This window comes from Orussus abietinus, unplaced genomic scaffold (assembly GCF_000612105.2).
Source record: "Orussus abietinus isolate OABI.00-Male unplaced genomic scaffold, Oabi_2.0 scaffold64, whole genome shotgun sequence".
Classification (NCBI taxonomy): domain Eukaryota; kingdom Metazoa; phylum Arthropoda; class Insecta; order Hymenoptera; family Orussidae; genus Orussus; species Orussus abietinus.
In genome coordinates, this window is record NW_019394435.1 from 566,388 (window position 1) to 584,949 (window position 18,562).

The following is an 18,562-nucleotide window of genomic DNA, read 5'->3' on the forward strand; positions in this document are numbered from 1 at the left end:
ATTATTTTTTACCGAGACCTTTAACGACTCGAATGAAAGTCTAGGGTTGATAATAATTATTAAAAGAAGAAAAACCGGTGAAAATGTTGTCTCGCATACGTCGCCTCGAGGTTTGCCAAAGTTTGTCGACTTAAGAGATGTGCAGTACGTGACAAAGGCGTGTTTGCTGAACTTTTTCACTTCTCAGGATTGCCTTTTCCTTGGCTGGCTTTGCGAGTCCCCGTGCTTATCACTGTGTTTTCAAAATACACCTGTTTATCGTGGCCGTTCGGGAGCTACCTCGATTGTCGATCGTAACAATTGATTCGCCGATGTCGACGGGTGATACGACGACAAGTACGTAGATACGGCAGGTCTTGGTGTCAAATGAAACTTGAACCGTGATATCGTGAATTAGATTTTTTTTATATTCATTTGCCGCGGTGGATACATACGGCGGGTATTTTTTTTTCGGTCCCAACTTATATCTTAAATTCAAAAAAATATTTGTATGAATAATATACCGCGGAATAGGGCTCTTTAGTATCGAGGGAAAGAATTGACGGCGTGGGCTGCATCGCCGGTGCAACGGGGAACGTTGCGCTACTTGGAATTTTTTTTTCTTTTTCGGTTCCAACTTATATCTTAAATTTAAAAAATATCTATATGAATAATATACCGCGGAATAGGGCTTTTTATTGTCGGGGCAAAGAATTGACGACGTGGGCTGCATCGCAGGTGGAACGGGGAACGTTGCACCACACGAAATTCCTGGAGAGTTGGCCACGGTGCACTGCATGCATTTTGCTTGGCTCGCAGATCGATGCGACTTTTTATGCTTACGTTTTCGCCGGCCTGGAATGGCAACGGCACGTTGGGTGACAATAAAAGAGACTGTTTTAAGAAAGCGGAGACAGGATGGAGGAGATACGGTTACGTGAAAACGTAAGCACGCCTCGCGGGGTGCGCTCCTCGGTGTGCACGTAACTCTACGTGGATTTTTCACGTGCGTGTTTGGGACACGTCCATAAGAGGTATCGGCGATACCGAATGCAAGGAAGGAGGAAACGATAATTTGTATAAACTTCGATCTCCCGCCGATGACTTCCAAATATTGCGGATTGCGGGGAGACGCTCAATTCTCCTTGGTTTTGTGTTTCAGGTCACATTTTCCAAAATCCGGAAGTCGTAAATCTCGTCTTGGAGCCGGGGATATGGTGAGTCTAACTTATTTATGGAAACTGAAAGCTTGAAAAAAATGGAGATGCCGAAAAGGGGGCTTTTTTATTCCATGTCTAATCTCAAACGTAAGATAAGCGATGCAACGGAAAATCTAAGCTCACCCATTGCTTGTATAGCAGGAGTCAAACCGCGACCTTTAGTCTTCCTTTATCAATAGATGTCTGACAAGATTTCCTGGACATGCAATTATTCCCTGCAGTAGAGATATAGACATTATCTGGAGGATCGCGGCGAGGTAAAAAAAAAAATCCTCCGGGGTCTCCGCCCTGTAATAGATGTCATTTATATCTGTACCGATCCTTTTTCTACCGTTGGCGCGATAAGTCGAATAATCAGAGATTTTTGTCACTTCCAGCTCGAAGGACGAGGAAGTGGACAATGACTGCGTAGTGAGGGCTCGCGGGCTTCCTTGGCAGTCGTCCGACCAGGACATCGCCAAGTTTTTCCGAGGACTGAATGTCGTCAAGTGAGTAGAGGGCCCCTCGGCCTTGTTCGTCGTGATTTACCGTGCCCATTCGTACGCCTTCGAGTGCCCGGTACTAATCCAATTGGTACTCGTGCCCACGTTACTTGGTCCCCGGTGTGCACGAGGTAATGGCTTGCCGACCACCTGAGTAAACCCAGTTCCGGATTTGGCGAACAGAAGCGGCGACACGTGGTGGAAACTCCAAACCGGGCAGGGTTACTTCGCCTTATCGGAGTAGCGCGATACCGCCGGCCCGAGTTTCCGTGCGGAAAGAGAAAAATCGGTGAAACCCCGCTTACGACCTCGAACGTCGTGAACGCGATTGCAGTGAGAAAAGAAAAAGAAAAGAAAAATAAGCTCTTTATCGGTACTTCAGATGTCGAGATCGAGTGTCGTCGGTTCTGTAAACGGTCGCTTCGGACACCTCCGTGCCGCGTCCGTGACGCATTCGTGCACTGACGGACATAAAACGTCTCCATGGACTTATATTAGGAATATTAAGAATTTTAGAATATGGACTAATGTTCAAGCAGGTGATTCCGTTATCGATTTTCCTCTTAATGGTCTCCGCTATCGAGCCGATTCCTTTTACGGGATTTTACGTCGTTTCCTCGTGCACCGTCATATTAATGTTGAAGTGACGTAACGCTCGATATCCCCGCATAAAGCCGCCTGGAAACAAGTGGCCGGGTGTAAACACCATTTCGAGAAGTTTTCCTAGGACGTCTTGGCAAAGCGAGGCCGTCATCGCTCCGGGCCGCGGTGATAGGCGCTATCTAGGGTCATGGAACGAACCTCGGGGTGTCGCTCGATTGGCTGGAATTCGACGCTCGCAGCTTTCTTCGCGAGCGGAGAAGCTCCCTATCTCCGGGCTCGTCGGTCTCTCACGCCTCGATCGCTCGAGCCTGGGACCGGAACCTTAATAAGGCGTCATTATACGAAACCTTAAAGACAACGTGGAAACCCCCCGAAGGTTCCACGGGACTCGGGAACCCGGCGAGAATTCAACATCCTGGTCGCCCTACGAGAACGCGAGACGCGCCTTAAAACTTGACCCGGGAAATGAAGAACCTCAAGACGACGCGAAAGCGTAGGTCGAAGAGATATCTCGCTCGCGAAACTCCAAACTGAGTGTGCCGAATGGTTTCAAACTTTACAACCTAAATACAAAGACTATAACAAAGGCCCCGACCCCCGTGAAATGTCAACTCTGTTCGAAACTTCGCGTATTCGCGTAGTGAAGTCTGAAACGATTCGGTACACCTAACTCGGAGAAAAGTTTCGCGAACGGTTAACGATCCCCGGATGCCACTTTCGCGTCGCCTTAAAGCTTCGCGAGCTCCCCTTTTTTATTATCGGCGCCGTTACCGCGAAAGCTCCCGTTCATGAATTTTCCACGACCGCAGATAATTGTTGCACGCTTCTTGTTCGCGGTATATCTCCTACATAGTCGAGGACACGCGGGGCCACGGCGATAGCGGCGCGTTTTCCTGGTAGCTAGGGTCTAAGTAGCTGGAAAAAATGTCTCCAAGAGTTGTATGAAAACGTAATGACACGTCGTTCGGTCCTGGTTGCCGTTGTTTCGCAGGGGAGGCGTGGCGCTGTGTTTGAGCCCGATGGGCAGGCGTAACGGCGAGGCATTAGTGCGTTTCGTCAGCAAGGAACACAGAGACATGGCTTTGGCGAGGCATAAGCACCACATCGGGGCCCGGTACATCGAGGTCTACAAAGCTTCCGGCAAGGACTTCATCAACGTCGCCGGTGGCACCAGCGGGGAAGCTCAGGCCTTCCTCTCGAGAGGGGCCCAAGTCATCGTCAGGATGCGAGGACTCCCTTACGACTGCGTCGCCAAGCAAGTGGTCGGTTGCTTTTGTTGTTAACTGACACACAGAGACCTCCTTATTGATTGTGCACTTTGTAAACGCGACCAGACGAGAGATATCTCTCGGGCGTAGACGCCTTGCAGACCCCCGCTTTAGATAGTGCCGAGTCCGCAAGCGTCTGTTCCGATTTTTTTCTAGCTATAATTATAGACCCCGCACCGTTGCTCCACGTCCGTTTCATTGTTCGAGAGGAGGGGAAGAGGTTTCGGATTTTTCTTTTTTTTTTTTCACCATGGTGATTCGATGATTTTGCACGTTGCAGCTTGATTTCTTCCTGTCCGGCGACTCGCCGTGTCACGTGTTGGACGGCGAAGACGGAGTCCTCTTTGTGAAGAAACCGGACGGCAGAGCCACAGGGGATGCCTTCGTCCTCTTTGCAAAGGACGACGACGCGATGAAGGCGCTCAGCAAGCATCGCGACTGCATCGGCAGCCGGTACATCGAACTCTTCCGCAGCACGACGGCCGAGGTGCAGCAGGTAGGTTTCGTTTATCTCCGACGTTTTGCTAAGTTACCACGGCCGAAGGAGTATTTCTTAAGGCTGAAGGGATGCGACTATCGAGAGTACGTCGTCTTCCAGGTCTTGAACAGGTCCATGGTGGTCGTGGAACATCCGCCCCCGGCGCACCCACCCTTGCCTCTTCCGATGCTCCCTCAGCACGTGATCATGTCCGGCACCCGCAAAGACTGCGTGCGGTTACGCGGGCTGCCCTACGAGGCGCTGGTCGAGCACATCCTGGACTTCATGGGCGAGCACTCGAAGAACATCGTGTATCAGGGGGTCCACATGGTGTACAACGCTCAGGTCGGTATCCAAGCCCTGGTAATGCCATTCATAAACGACATCCTCCCCCATGTCTGGTCGGTAATTGAAGAATTCTAACGAATTCGTCGTTTTTCAGGGTCAACCGTCGGGCGAAGCGTTCATCCAGATGAACAGCGAGGCGTCGGCGGGCGCGTGCGCGTCGCAGCGGCACCACCGGTACATGATCTTCGGGAAGAAGCATCGGTACATCGAGGTGTTCCAGTGCAGCGGCGAAGACATGAACCTGGTGATGACGGGGGCGGTGGTGCCGCCGGCGACGAAATCGCTCCACTCACCCGGTACGTTGACCACGCAAACGCCAGCGGCTTTGGCCCACGCGGCCCACGCGGCCCACGCGGCTCACGCGGCCCAAGCGGCCCACGCGGCCCAGGCCGCGCATGCGCCGCCGGCCGCGGCCCCCGTCGCGCCCGTCGCGGTCCCGGCGGTGCAGCAGCCCCTCTGGGACATCCACGCGCTGGTCCAGGCCCAGGCCCAGGCCCAGGCCATCAGGAATCAGGATTTCTGGCTCATGGCGCTGGCCTCCGGGGCCGCACCGACCGCGACCTCTCCGACCTCCCCGAATGCCGGGGCCACCAGCAAGGCCCTCGCGTTGCCGTCCGCGTCTCCTCAGCAGTTATCCGCCGCGTATACGGTCCAGGCCCCCCCGGGTGCCGCAGCCGCCGCCGCCGCCGCGGCCCTCCACCACCACCACCACGCCCAGGCCACCTCCGCACCCTTCCTCCTCTTCAACATGCCCTCGCGGATCCCCATCCTGAGGGCGCCCCCGCCCCACGCCCTGCTCCCACCGCTGGTGCAGGCCCCTCTCAACCCGGCCACCCTGATGGGCCTCAAACGCACCTGGAACGGCGCCTTCCCTGCGGAGGCCGCCGGCAGCGCTCCCAAGCGGCCCGCCTGGCAAACTCCTGCCGCCTTTCCCACCGGCCAGGCCGCCACTCCCGGCCTGCCCTATCCGGCCCAGTTCTATCCCCAAATGTGATCGGACCCATGGTGCCTTTCGCTTCCACTGAGCGTTTCGAGGGTCCCGAGAGAGAACCCGTGGATGTAGCTTCCCGATCGGAGGACCCTTTCCGGGGAATTCCTTCGCTTTCGTGGACTGTCGAGGGCGCTCGCTTGTGGGGTCATCTCTTTCACGAGTTCACTGCCTACACCTCTAGTGCCTCATGGGAAAATTCAAGGTCTCTTAAGGAACCCACACTCGTGTCCGGGGATTCGGCATTGTTGTATAGAAATTAGACTGTAACGATATGGCGTTTAGAGTTCCGAGGGGTAACCCGTTCATGGTGGATACCGTCGATCGGGTTGTTTGGCGGACTCGTGGGAATTGGTTAACGCGCTGATCTTGGTACCTTCGTTGCGCAGCTTGCTGATCAGGGATGATTTCTTTGACTGGCAGTTTGTATATCATATGACGTTTCTAGTAGTTTGCAGAGTGCTAAGGGAACAGGCGGTTTGCGAAAGTCTTCGAGTGGAAAGCGATTCGTGATGGGCGTGCTTCGGCTTTCGTTAAAGTGATCCAGGGATTCCGAAATGGCGACGCTCCGTTGATAGGGTGCGACGGGATCGATTCATCGTACATTCCATAGTTGTCTCTAGGAGGAACCAATGTTCTTCGTTTACATCCTTGGTTATTTTTTCTACCCTTTGCCCGCCATTGGGCCAGTGCCTTTGAGTTTCTGCCTCGAAACTAATTTGCCGCGGTGATAGAGAAAAGTACTTAGGACCGATTGTTACATTGTTGACAGTCCAGTAACTGTAGACAAAGGTACTACTGTTTTTCTTCTTTTTTTTTTTTGTAATCCATACACGAGTAAAACGGACTTTTACCGCAAATCATGTAACTTGTAATATAGAATGTACGAGCGCTCGTGTCCTCTTCGACTTATCGCGACGGACCAATTTTTATGGACATCGTTCGATCATCGTCGATGAGAAGACGTTACAATGGGACTAATTGACAGCGCCGAAAGTGCCTTGGAAGTCCGGGCCGATTTATATTCGCGGTCCCCGACTTCCCGCGTTAGTTAACGGTGTAAATAATAATTATGATATATACCGAGAGAGTTTTCATAAAATGATTTATATATTTTGCTAGGCGTATATACATATTATATATATATATAGATATATATATATTTTAGTAGCGTTAAGTCGTGGAAATTCCATCCAGTTTATCGATGTTGTTAGGCTCGGTGACTATCGGCGGGTCTAAAGCTCCGAGAATTCGAATTCTTCCAGTCGACTCTGTCTTCGTGGACGGTTCTCTTCCCGTTTTTTTATTAGCCGCAGAATTGCGAGTCCACGGGAATTAACGTTCGATCTTCGGAACATTCCTCCCTCGATTTGCCGCATTCCCTGTGACGAGGACGAAGCGATAACGTCGCTTTTGATTGCGCGTACGTTTCGATCGACAGGACTCGGCAATATTTTGCGGATACTTTCTTTTTCACTTTTTTCAATCGGTATATTTTCTGCAGTGCTCCGATACTTAATTCGCTTAATTCGACAGCTATAGTGCGACTCTTTCGAGACTTCTTGACTTAATCGTGATGATTAGACCCGAAAGTTGTGGAAATTAAGTCACCTCTTTTACGAGCACCTGATGCGAGTAACCCTACTTTTATTTTATTTCTCCTTCTTTTTATTCTTAACGAATGTCGCTATTTCTTGGGGTTGTGATTAATATCCAGACGTGTCGGCGAGATCGATGGACCAAGGTTGCAGGAAAACGCGCGAGAAAATAGGGGAAAGGATGCGACCCACTTATGTCGCTCAGTGGTCGAGTTTTTGGCTCTCTTTTTAAGCCTAGTGCCACGATTTTCTTACTCCGTCCCTGGTGTCGTCTCCTCCCGAAAATCGCCGCTCTTTTGCATACCTTGACCTCGCCCATTATATTGTTTCCTGCTAAGTAACGCAACGCAAGTTAATTAATCGAGCAAAGATACCGAACGATTGAACGCAAAACAATTACAGAGATTTTCAGTTCTTGCCATTTTTTCTTTTTTCTTTTTCTGGTGAATTTTGGATTATTCTATGATTTAAGAGATCAGGAAAGCACGGGTAAAAAGTGTCAGCTGTGATTTTCTGATTATAGTTCTCACTTGTTCTAATGTCAAAATAATTGGCGTTGCTTTTTAGGAAAGTTGTAGTAGACCTTTACACGCGGTTGTTCGTTGAGAAACACACGATATCAATTGTAGTTACGTTCAAGGAATTATTCTCCATTAATAGTGGTTTATTTAATTTTTTTTTGTCTCTTTAGTAGACATCGTTACTTAAATGTTATTAACTTTCTTGCGAGTGTACCATGTATCCCTTAATTCTTTCTTGCAAGTACCGAATAACCCTCCATTCGAGAAAAATTCATACTTTAGAGTGATGTCTTCCAGCGAAGTAACGTTTAAATGTGAATAACACTTCAATATCGATCAGTCAACCACTTTACAAAGTTGGCTCCTGTTTAAATTATAAATAGTAACCAGTGATCGACTTATCCACTTTTCGTGGTCGCTGCTGCGAAGTACTCAGTTTTTAACATATCATTATTAATTGCTCAAAGTACGTGCCTTAGACGGAAGAGAGAATTTGTGTCGACACTTTACAGTCTCACAATTCCGATTAGAGGGATGCACATAGGCAAATACATAATCTATAAAATCCGCTCAAAATGAGGAATTTCATTTCGTTGAACTAGGTGAAAATAAAAAACGTTCATGTTCCTTTTGTCGAACATTACAGCATTCCGATTGTCTCATTTCTTTTTTTTTTTCTTTTTGCCAAATGCAATCGGCATTAATCGCCAGATATTTTGGATCAATATTAGCAATGATCGTTGCGCAAATTTGAAGAAACTGCGTCGAAATGGCTGTAAGAGAGTACTTGAACTTTAGCCGAGTTTTTTTTCGGAGTGATCACTCGTTTCTTCGCGAAGCAACCTGTTACTTAACCCAGGCGCAAAATCACCGCTAAGTACTGCGCACAAATTACTCACAGTGTATATAAACACGCTAAGACAATAATTATCGATTACCCTAATCGAGCGTGTTCGATGCAAAGTGCATCGAGTTGACTTTCGCTGTGCCACGAAATAACGTTAAACCTGATAAGAAGAAAAAAAACACGGTTACTTTTCGTTAGCTATTTTTTCTCAGTCCTCTCTCAGAAACTATATCTGTTTTTTCTTTTTTTTTTTTTTTTTACTAAACAAAAAGATCTGCCATTTGGCAATAAAATTAGGGTTTACATTAGCGTTTACATAAGTCTCCGATTAGGCTCTACATGCAATAGTCGCTTCTGTAGTCCTAAATTTTAATGGCATTAAAAACCCATTAAGACTTCACGTTTCTCGTCGCTTTGTTTTTTTTTTTATACGGTGGCTAACAACTTAAAACAATGTAGCAGCTCATTACATCTAGTGATAATGTCTCTCGCTTAGTAATTACCTCGTTACGTTTAGTTGTATCTCGCTGGTTGTGCTCCGAAAAATTCAGCTCGATTCTCGGTTATCTCTCTTACAAGAGAGTTTCACACGAGACTCCACGGTTTCCCCGAATCCCACATTTTCTCAAATTACTTCGTTAATCGTGGAACTCGACGTCTCCTTCTCTTCTGTACCCTCAAGGCCTAATTTTCTTCTTTTTTTTTTCCCCCGTTTATTTCTACCCACTGTGCAAGCGAAAGTTAACCGAGAAAAGTACACGATGCGTGATTATGGTACGGTTTCCTGCATTTACATTTGTACTTCTTGCATTTACCCCCCTCCCGTCTCTGACATTAGTATTTCCTCGTAAAATGCTCCTCGATGCGATCGTTACTAGGAATTAGGGACGCCTCCATTAGTGCTCCGAAACTAGTGAACGAACGGATAATGGAAAAAAAAAAATCGTAATGAAAAAGAGGGGGACAGTGGTACTCGTGCATACACACACGCCGGGTGTATACCCTCACATGCATACCTTATTTTTTTATCGCAGTATACTACCTGTATATCGTAGGATGATGATGATTTATATTAATATTCAATAATCATGTTTAATAAATGTACTCGTGTCTAGTGGAGATCTTTTGCGCTTGTTGGGTTTGGTGGACTCGTACGTGGACGGGACGACTCGCATTATCTCGAATTTGGACGTTAATTATCAACATTTCTGTCATTTAACTAAACAAGGTTTTCTATAGTTAACGTGTTTACCATGAACATTCCGGAAGAATAATTTTGTAACTGCACCTGATTCCCTGTCGAAGGGGCTCACATTCATTTTTCTTGTATCACGCGACGGATTTTAATTAATTTCTTTTATTATTATTAATTGAACGTTCTATCAAAGTATTCGGTGTATTTAGAGGTATCCAAATTCATCGGGTTTTGCGAATCGTCTTGTACACGTATACCCTGATATTACCTACGCACGGTGGTCGTACTTTTTGCCATGATCTCTCTTTGTCGTTTCCCTCTCTCTTCCCTCGCTTTCTCTCTTATCATTCAGTTCTATCATTCGGTGAGATCGATCGGACACGTTGCACATACGTTGCGATGGGGATCCTCGGGATCTAATGAGAGGTTTTTACTGCATGGGACTCGGTACATACCGGATACGGAAGTGTACTGGCTTTTCACGTTTTTTTGTTAAGTGCATGCCTCGTGTTTTGTATTACCTTTAGCCTCGTTACTTTTTTTTACCCGAACGTCTGTCGGGTTTGATATTCTTCGAGTCGATAATCCTAGATTGATCGACGATGATGACGAGTGTCGTCTCGGCAAGGAGCTTATTACAAAAAGTACGGTCATCGCAACATCCTTGTCTCTATATGTCCTTCGCGAGTTCTTACTCTGCGCATCTCGTTGGTATCTTTGGTGCGAGTGATAAGAAAAAAAAATAATAAGCGAGAAGAGATGCGTGGAAACATCCTGTGTGTCGTGGCTCTTAACTCTCTAATTGCGTTCTCTCTCCTTTCTCTTTCCGTCTTGTAATTCGCCCGTCTTCTTTTTTTTTTTTATTTAGAATCATTGCTCATTAATAAGAAAACAAATCGTAAGCGAATTGGATGAGTTCTCGTTGCGCTGTACTCTTTTGCATTATTTCATGCATTCGAAATTCCGTTTTTCCTCCTTCAAACATTTTCGGACTCCTTCACACCTACTTATTCGCGTTTTGTATTCGCCTCTCGGTAATTTACACTGAGATGATTATTTGCAGTCTAATTTTGAAGTATGTGACTTTCAGGGATTTCGTTAGAGGCGGTCGGTGATAACGTAACGAGTTACGGGCCGTACAAAATCGGGAATGGATAACCGTAAATTTAATGGAAAAGTTTCACTTAAAGTATTGTCTGCCTTTAATTGCCAACCGTTACGTCGTTAAAAAGTAATATATCCTTTTACGGTATGACCGACTAGTTGAAGCAGAAAATCGAGAATCTTCACACGTGAGATCGAAGTACTTTAGCGGTTTTCTTTTTTTGGATTTATTTGGTATTCATTTTAATTCGCAACTACTGATATACAAATAGAAATAGCGATGTAAAAAATGTCTTGTCAAATTATCGTTTATTACCCAGCATTACTAAAATCATACAAAAATATGAATTGCAATTGAGCGCAGTCAACCGAGATCCTTCCTTTGTCGTTTCCACCTCTTTGGACATCTTCACGTTCCTTGCCTTATTATAAAAAAAAATTATTGATAACCAATTGTCGGGAAAGAAAAATGTTCTCAAGAGCCCAGAGATACCCGCGTCGATGCTTGGAGTATAAAATCGAAGCTAATGGGTGTCTCATCGTTTAACTGCAAACGATGGGATTGATTTAGCGATCTGACGGGGACGAAGGAACCGGAAGTGTTCCTTCGCCTCTGGTCCGAACCTTTAGCGTAATTTTTTAGTAATTTTTAACCGGACCCCCACCGGCTTGGCAGTAATCGCAGCAAGCTCACGAGAATTCGTGTAACGCTCCTCGTGTCTGGTGGTTAATATCTCCCTCTATCTTTTCTGTTACCTTTTAGCCCACTTACACGTAATGAGACACATTTTGTGGCATCGCCATCCATAGATGTGCCCAGGACACCTGGAGCTTTATAATGAAACGTACACCTTTTTTACTCTTTTTACCTCTAATAATTACACCGCCCCGAGGAATAACTTAGCGAATTACCGAAGGTGGGGAGGTGGTCTTAAAAGGCGGCACGTCGGAAATTATTTTCGGGTCATGCGAGATAATTAGGTTCTCTCACCACTTTTTTTTTTCTTTTTTTTTTCCCCTTTTTAAACCCCCGGTCAATCAGGACGGCATGCCAAGTTCGGGACAGACTTTCATAGAGAGTATTCATTTTTACGAGCCATTTGGTAATTAATAATTATCTAGTCATGCTACACCCACCAAGGGACAATTTCGCCCGTCTCGCTTCTGCGGCGAAAGGTGCAAAAATGAACGTTGATAATGAAATTTAAACCGGGATACGAATCGTTATCGGCAATTAGTGATCAATCTCACTCGACGAGTACACTTAAAAGTTTATAAAAAAAATCACGTGCTAATTGCGGCTCTTTAATTCCTTGATATATGCTGGTCATTATGTGAAAGCGATACGAACGAATTTCTGGCCGATGTCGATTGCTTCGTTATCGAGGCAGCCTCATTCGCATTTTGCCATTTTCTTTTGCGCATTTGCTAACTCATGGTTATCCATTAATGCTGCGTTCTCCAGAAGATAGCTCCGTTCGTGTAGCTTCTACAATACATCCAATTTAATACTGACTAACGTGGCGATGAAATTCTCCCTGGAATTATTCGATATCAATGGAAACATTTAAAGTGTACTCGCTGCGAGTGAACGAATGCAATTTCTTTGGGATTCTTTTTTTTTTCTTTTTTTTTTTTAAGCTTTGTACCTTTGAGTTTGCAGCGTAGAAGCGATGCGAACGAATCCGAGGTCGATTCCGACAGCCTCGTTGTCTCGATGGCCTTTTCCTCTCCTCACATACTCGGGATTTCTGGTGTGTGCCTGGTTAATGGAAATACGACTTAATAACCCCAGTGTGTTCCTAGTTCGAAAAACCTCCCAGCACGAAATTAACGATACCCCGACGTACCACTGCAGTCGATTAACGCAGAGAAGTCCTGTAAGACGACGACGAAGAGGACGTTGAGAGTATGTTCCATGGACACCGCAGTGGTACGATGGTACCACTGGTCTGCTAGTAACCCGGACGAGAAAAAGAACTAGGGGCTGTTACATGCTGATACACACTTTTTGGACAAGCTTACTGTGACATCACGCCGAGAGAAAGGGAAAGAGAGAGAAAGAAAGAGAGCGAGTGTGCGAGTATGTATGTAAGACAGAGTTGGACCATTAATTGTAATGAAGTCTAGTAATTCGGACTAAAATTGAAAATTAATCATTTTCGAGGTTCAAATACGTTTAATATATTTTCGAAATTTTCCTTGACGAACTCTGAAACCCTGGAGTACTCCGGAACTGACTTTTTATTTATTTATTTATTTTTTCATAATCGACAACTTCAATTTGACTATTTTTAAGTACAATTTTTTTTTAATGACGTTACTCCGATTGGGCAGAATTTTCAACGAGGAATTTTAATATTTTGGAGCGTTCCAGGGTTAACATCTCTTTTTTTAGCCTCGAGCATTTCAATTTGAATTTTTTTTTTTTTTTAAGTATGAGGGGAAATGCAAATTTGATCGGACGAGGTCCAACTCTGATGTGCGAGGTCGATTACGGTGAGAAAGAGAAGGAGCGAATGGACGAGGGTGTGTGTAACAGTGGTCTTTATCACATGGTGACTTGGCGGATGAGGGGGCGGAATCGCATAAGTGGTGCGGTGCATACGGAGTATTATTATTTATTATGTTTACAATATGGTGCAGTGTCGATCGTGGTATGGTAGCGGGACCTACGTACAATACTAACTTCTGTGCTTCCAGGTAGGCCAAGTCCAATCATTATTCCTATACCGACGTTGGTGCACGATTCTCTATGAAATCGTCAACGATTCGGACCTAATCTGAAAGGAGCTCGTTTTGTCCACTTCAATCTAAAGAAAAACCATCGAAGAGACAATCCATTTTCGGACAATTGTGCACTGACGCCGGATCTGCGAAGTCTCGTTGCGAAGGACGATTTCAGGGGAAATATTAAAAAGAAAAAAGTTTATAAACTCCCCTAAAAAAGGAAATGTGAATTTTTCATTGAAAAAAAAAAGAAATGGTTAAGGACGCGATGGCTCTTTCGAAAATGTTGGGTATACATTTTTTTAAGGAACAAGCCTCGAATCGAAACCGCAGCGCGAGTTCGCAGAGCCATGGTGGCATTTTAGCATAGCGAGTAGACCTTTTTTGTTTTATTTGTACATAGATATCATTTGGGGTGACATCGGTTAATTGGCTGATGGTCTTCACACGTATATGCAAAGGATTAGCTTTCTGCGGGATGGCCGAGCGATACATTAGCGTGGGGTTTTCACGTTTCATTCTGGAGGATCCATCGGGAAGAGCCGCGGTGTCTTTTCTGCAAATGCTTCCCACCGGGCGAGAAAGGAAAGAAGAGGACCTGCGTCCTGGCTTCTTCCCTTTCTTCCCGTTTGTTCTAACCGAACTCTCCCTCTCTTTTTTTGCTAGCTAAAGATTCACGAAGACGTCCTTCCTCCGTCTCGACGAGAGGCCTCGGTGTAGTTTGAACTTTTGATTTGTGTTTGTTTGTTTTTTTTTTTTTTTGGAAGGCATCCAGCTAGCTCAAGGAAACTTCGCGGATTCAAAAAACTCGGATTCCATTGAAGCTGCTCGATCGCACGGAATTGTTAAATTTCAGAGATGCAAGGGTCAAATTTCTCCCGGAAGAAAATTACTCTCATTGACAATCTCTTTTGATAAACCACTTGAAATTATTTAAATACGAATCTGGAGATTTTCTTGACGTTTCATCGATTGCAACGTTACCGAATTATTTCTGTGTAACTAGAAAATAACGAGACATCGCTTCTGGATTTGTTTTAACGCGATCCTCCGGCTTCGCTGGGATTCGAATTTTCGAGACCGCGAAGACTCCTTGTCGTTAAGGAACTCTTAGCTCTTGCACGAAGGACCCGACCGAACGGAAGGATCTTCCCCGATGGGTTTTCTAACGACGGTCTCTTTCCTTAGGGAGCACCATGATGCCGCCGCCCTTCGGCTCGGGAGCCATGTTCCCGCCACCTCCGACGATGCTGCCAAGAGGACCGCCCCAATTTGCCCCTGCATACCCGCCGATATTTTATTGGCATTATCCGTCACCGCCTGTCAGCCCTACGAATTATTACAGTCCTGCCAATGTGGGAGGAATGACGCCGATGCCCCAGCAGGCCGCCCTGGTCAGTTTCGAAGACGGCACGTTTAAGGTACACTTGCTGCAAAATAGAAATTAACGTCTACTTAAAATTAGCGATACTCCTTTCGTTCCTATATTAAGGTGATATGAAAGAGTCATTCCACATATATAAGCCGTAAAAATATTTATATAACTTTTCCCCAAACTAGATGCACCGAATCGATCGAAACTGCAGCATATGATTATGGAGGCCCTAAAAGAGAACGTAGTGTTCATGAGATTTCATGTTTGATTAAAAATTTTCTTTGTCCCAGACTAGAACCAAGAATACATATTTCCTTTTTTTAATGAAATTTCATGAGCACCATGTTCTTCCTTAGGGCCTTCATAATCACGTACTGAAGTTTTATAAATGTCTTTACGTTTTATATGTATATGTTGTTATATCACGTTGGAAGGACCACTAACGTTGACTTAGGTGAAAACACGCATGCGATTTATCTGCTGAGTATAGCTGTGTTTTTATTTACTCCTGCGTTTTGCATATTTCATAGTTGACCCCACCGGAGTGCCTGCAGCTCGCATTGCCAGAACCTCGAATCGATGGACTCGTTCCTCGTGCAGAGGTTGACAAGAGGATGCCACTGCCGGCCATACAGGCGCCCTGCAACCAATTCGTCGAACTCTTCATGGTCTGAGCCCAGCGGATCCCTGAACTTCGGCCTCATGTCGGGTCTCTTAATTTCCCGAGCGAATAACCTTGCCTCGCCTGAAATAGAAACCTCAAGTGATATTTATTTCCTCCTCTCGCGCGGTCTAGCGGACTCGATTCGCGCCCTGCGGAAGACTCGGAAGCGGCGATCAGCTGATCGCCCAGTAGGTCGGCGAGCTGTCAAACGTCGATCAGCTGATCGGCCACGTGGAGTCTTCCTCGTCGATCCTTGTTGTTTTTTTATTATTATTAATATTATTATTATTTTTCTCTCGCAAAAGAGAAAGCAGAGCCGCTCTTCGTCATCCGATGGGAACACTCGTTGTCTTCGACGTGCCACGTCGCGTTCTTCTAGTCTTGAGACACAGAGCCAAATCGCAAGTCTCGAAGTCGACGCTGTTGTTCTCTAACGAACGAAGTGCCGTTTTGCGTTTCCCGTCGATCTAGGACCAATTTAGGATGTTTACAGCGTGGTTAACGCTCTCGATAACACGATGGACGTCGTGCTCCAATAACGGATCGCCGTTGAGACGACGCGGTGTCCCTGCGACTCCTTTTTTTACATATGACAAATTGCTTCACAAGTGTAGCCCGGATTTTTTTTTGACTTATTGAAGGAAATTTTTGTGAATTTTTGCGATGTGGAAGCACAAGTGATATTTTGCTTTTAGAATTAGAGTGATCGATGGGAATGAAGAGAGCGAAAGTAGGGCCTAAGGAATACCAAGAGGGCACGGTAAAAAATGACTCGACGTGGGTTTTAGTCAAGTTGAGCCGATACCACTATTATGTAGGAGATTTTTCGAGTACTTAGCGGGAGTACGCTTTGGGAAACGTTCAAGCTGCGGTCGAGGCTTTTTTTATCGTGCACTTTTTGCATTAATGTAGAAAGACAAAATGTCTCCAAAGTTCAAGTACTATACATAGAGCGGCCTCGTGCCGTCAGTTCTAACAGATTCTAATAGTAGTAATATATTATTATATACGCACGTAGGAACTATTTCACTTATTGTTAATAGTACGTGTGAAAGTTGAGCATGTTTTAACGAATCTTCGTTAGTTTTATTTAATTGAATCGAATAGGCGTGAAAGAGATAATATATATATTCATATACATACTTCGACGGTACTATTCACCTTTGATTGTCGGCCCGTACATTGACTTGTATAAGGCCAAAGGCAAAGCACGTACTCGACTGTCGCAGATGATTGTTGCGATATTTTAGCCCCTTGTCTCTTCTATCTTAATCGTAAGAGTGATCGCGAGCAATTCTTCCCTTTTTTCCCCCTTTCTCTTGCTAAAGGCATAATAACGAGTTACTATGTATAATTTAGATGTTTAGAGGCAGATACTTTGAAACAGCAAATATTACGAAAGTCTTCCGTGCATTCCTCCGTTCCGTAATAGGACCCTTCTATTTCGAGCTAATTAAACATATCGTTAGGATACCTTGTATACTACGTTAATAATTACGTCGCTGAGCAACGTGCAACGAATTTTATCGGAAGACCGTGAACGGTTAATTGAACTTCTCTATTGTTAAAAATTTACTCTGACCGTTTCTCTCTGAATTGTTCTCGAATCGTATCCAGTCCAATCGAGAGCTTACGAACGTTTATTTTACGTTTTCTATGCTCTTATCTCACCGCGAGTTCTCGATTTGAAAATATATTCAATTCTCTCTGCCATTTTCTTCGGAATTGAGAAGTAAACGGGAACATGCGGTAAGACAAGGACGACGCAACTGTACTTATTTTACGACTCTTGTTAATTATTAATACGGTCCCTACTGAAGTGCAATTAAGACGATGCAGATCCTAAGTACTCTAAATGCAACACAGTGCATACTTAGTGCGAATGTGCGCATGCGTGCTTGCTCGTTTACGAGATCCGTGATTTCCTAGTTGTTACAGTAAATTAATCTTATACATATACATGCATGTATCTAAACGTTTACCATAAAGTTTAGGACCTTTACTTTAACGTTTCTAAGGAAAAAAAAAAAGCAAACGTGTTAACAGCGATCCTGGATTCCGATGAATCGCGACAATTGCGATGATCGTTTTATCACCGGGTTGTCATAGCTCTATCATAGTTTGTTCTGTTTAACGCAATCGCAGCCGATAGGTGCAATATGCAATCGTGTAATAACGACCCGTGCAATAAAAGGAATCAGGCGAAAAATGCCTCGATGTGCCGCGTTAGTTACGTAGAAGGTTTCAGTGTTCCGAAGAATTTTACAATTTCTTAATAGCAGAACTCTTCGACATATGTTCGATGACCATTATACAAACTGCCTACAGAGAGCGTTGCTAAAGTGTTTTCGGAATATAGCTGTTATCTAGCTTACAACCACTCTTGTGAAACTATATTGCCATTCCATAAAAATCTACCGATAGGTCACAACCGATATTTCATATAATTATATATTTCATAAATTTCAAGACTCTTCATGGTATGGCCTAAAGAATTCAGTTCCTTATTGGTGCCGTTGATTTAGAGCCAATTGGCTTATCATCGACATTTTTTTTTATATCCTCGAATTGTCGGCGCTACTTACGTGTTCCTTTTTTTTTTTTTTTTAATACCATTGCACTTCAGTTTCACGATTTAACAATAAGGTCTTTATGCATATTCTCTATTACTACGTACAGATACGTTTTCCAACCGAATCCTTCATATCGTGGTTTTAGCTTAACTTAGTTCAAACTAAATATTTATTAGTCAATGGTTTACGCCAGTTCAAACCAAATTACGAATTAAAACATTTTAAGAAAGTAATTACTTTGTTTTGGAAAACGAAAGTAAGACTGTTTTAAAGTCACTGCAATGAGACGTGTAATACGGTATACAGATAAAATGTATATATAGGTGTTTTTTTTTCTTGTTTTAAACAATATGTGAATGAGAAAATGAAGTGAAATAGTTTTCGCTCGTGGCGGCAACAATGTTAATCGGAATATTGGATTTTTAGCAATGTTCGACTTATTTGTGTACCTTGTGCTATCACACATAACTGCCAGCCAAACTGTGTCTACAGAGTCTTTGTAGGATATGAATCTTGGATAACAAATGACATTTGCATACTTATGAAAACTGTAAATTCAAGAATCTAGAAGAGATAAGAGCTCTGATCG

At 44.6% G+C, this 18,562-nt stretch overlaps 1 protein-coding gene across 2 annotated transcripts in view; it reads left to right on the forward strand.

Annotated features, from left to right (window-relative positions):
* Nucleotides 1-18,206, forward strand: part of LOC105697567 (RNA-binding protein fusilli) — a 39,150-nt gene extending 20,944 nt beyond the window's left edge. Inside the window, exons 5-12 of one of the 2 annotated variants that reach the window (XM_012420973.2) lie at nucleotides 1,142-1,196; nucleotides 1,577-1,687; nucleotides 3,276-3,546; nucleotides 3,833-4,048; nucleotides 4,151-4,375; nucleotides 4,473-4,674; nucleotides 14,550-14,782; nucleotides 15,267-18,206. In XM_012420973.2, coding sequence (XP_012276396.1) covers nucleotides 1,142-1,196; nucleotides 1,577-1,687; nucleotides 3,276-3,546; nucleotides 3,833-4,048; nucleotides 4,151-4,375; nucleotides 4,473-4,674; nucleotides 14,550-14,782; nucleotides 15,267-15,410 — 1,457 coding nt within the window. In that variant the 3' untranslated portion in view covers nucleotides 15,411-18,206. Of the gene's footprint in view, nucleotides 1-1,141; nucleotides 1,197-1,576; nucleotides 1,688-3,275; nucleotides 3,547-3,832; nucleotides 4,049-4,150; nucleotides 4,376-4,472; nucleotides 10,523-14,549; nucleotides 14,783-15,266 lie in introns of those variants that run through there. The other variant, XM_023432291.1, reaches the window with a different exon arrangement.
* Nucleotides 18,207-18,562: the final 356 nt, after the last annotated feature.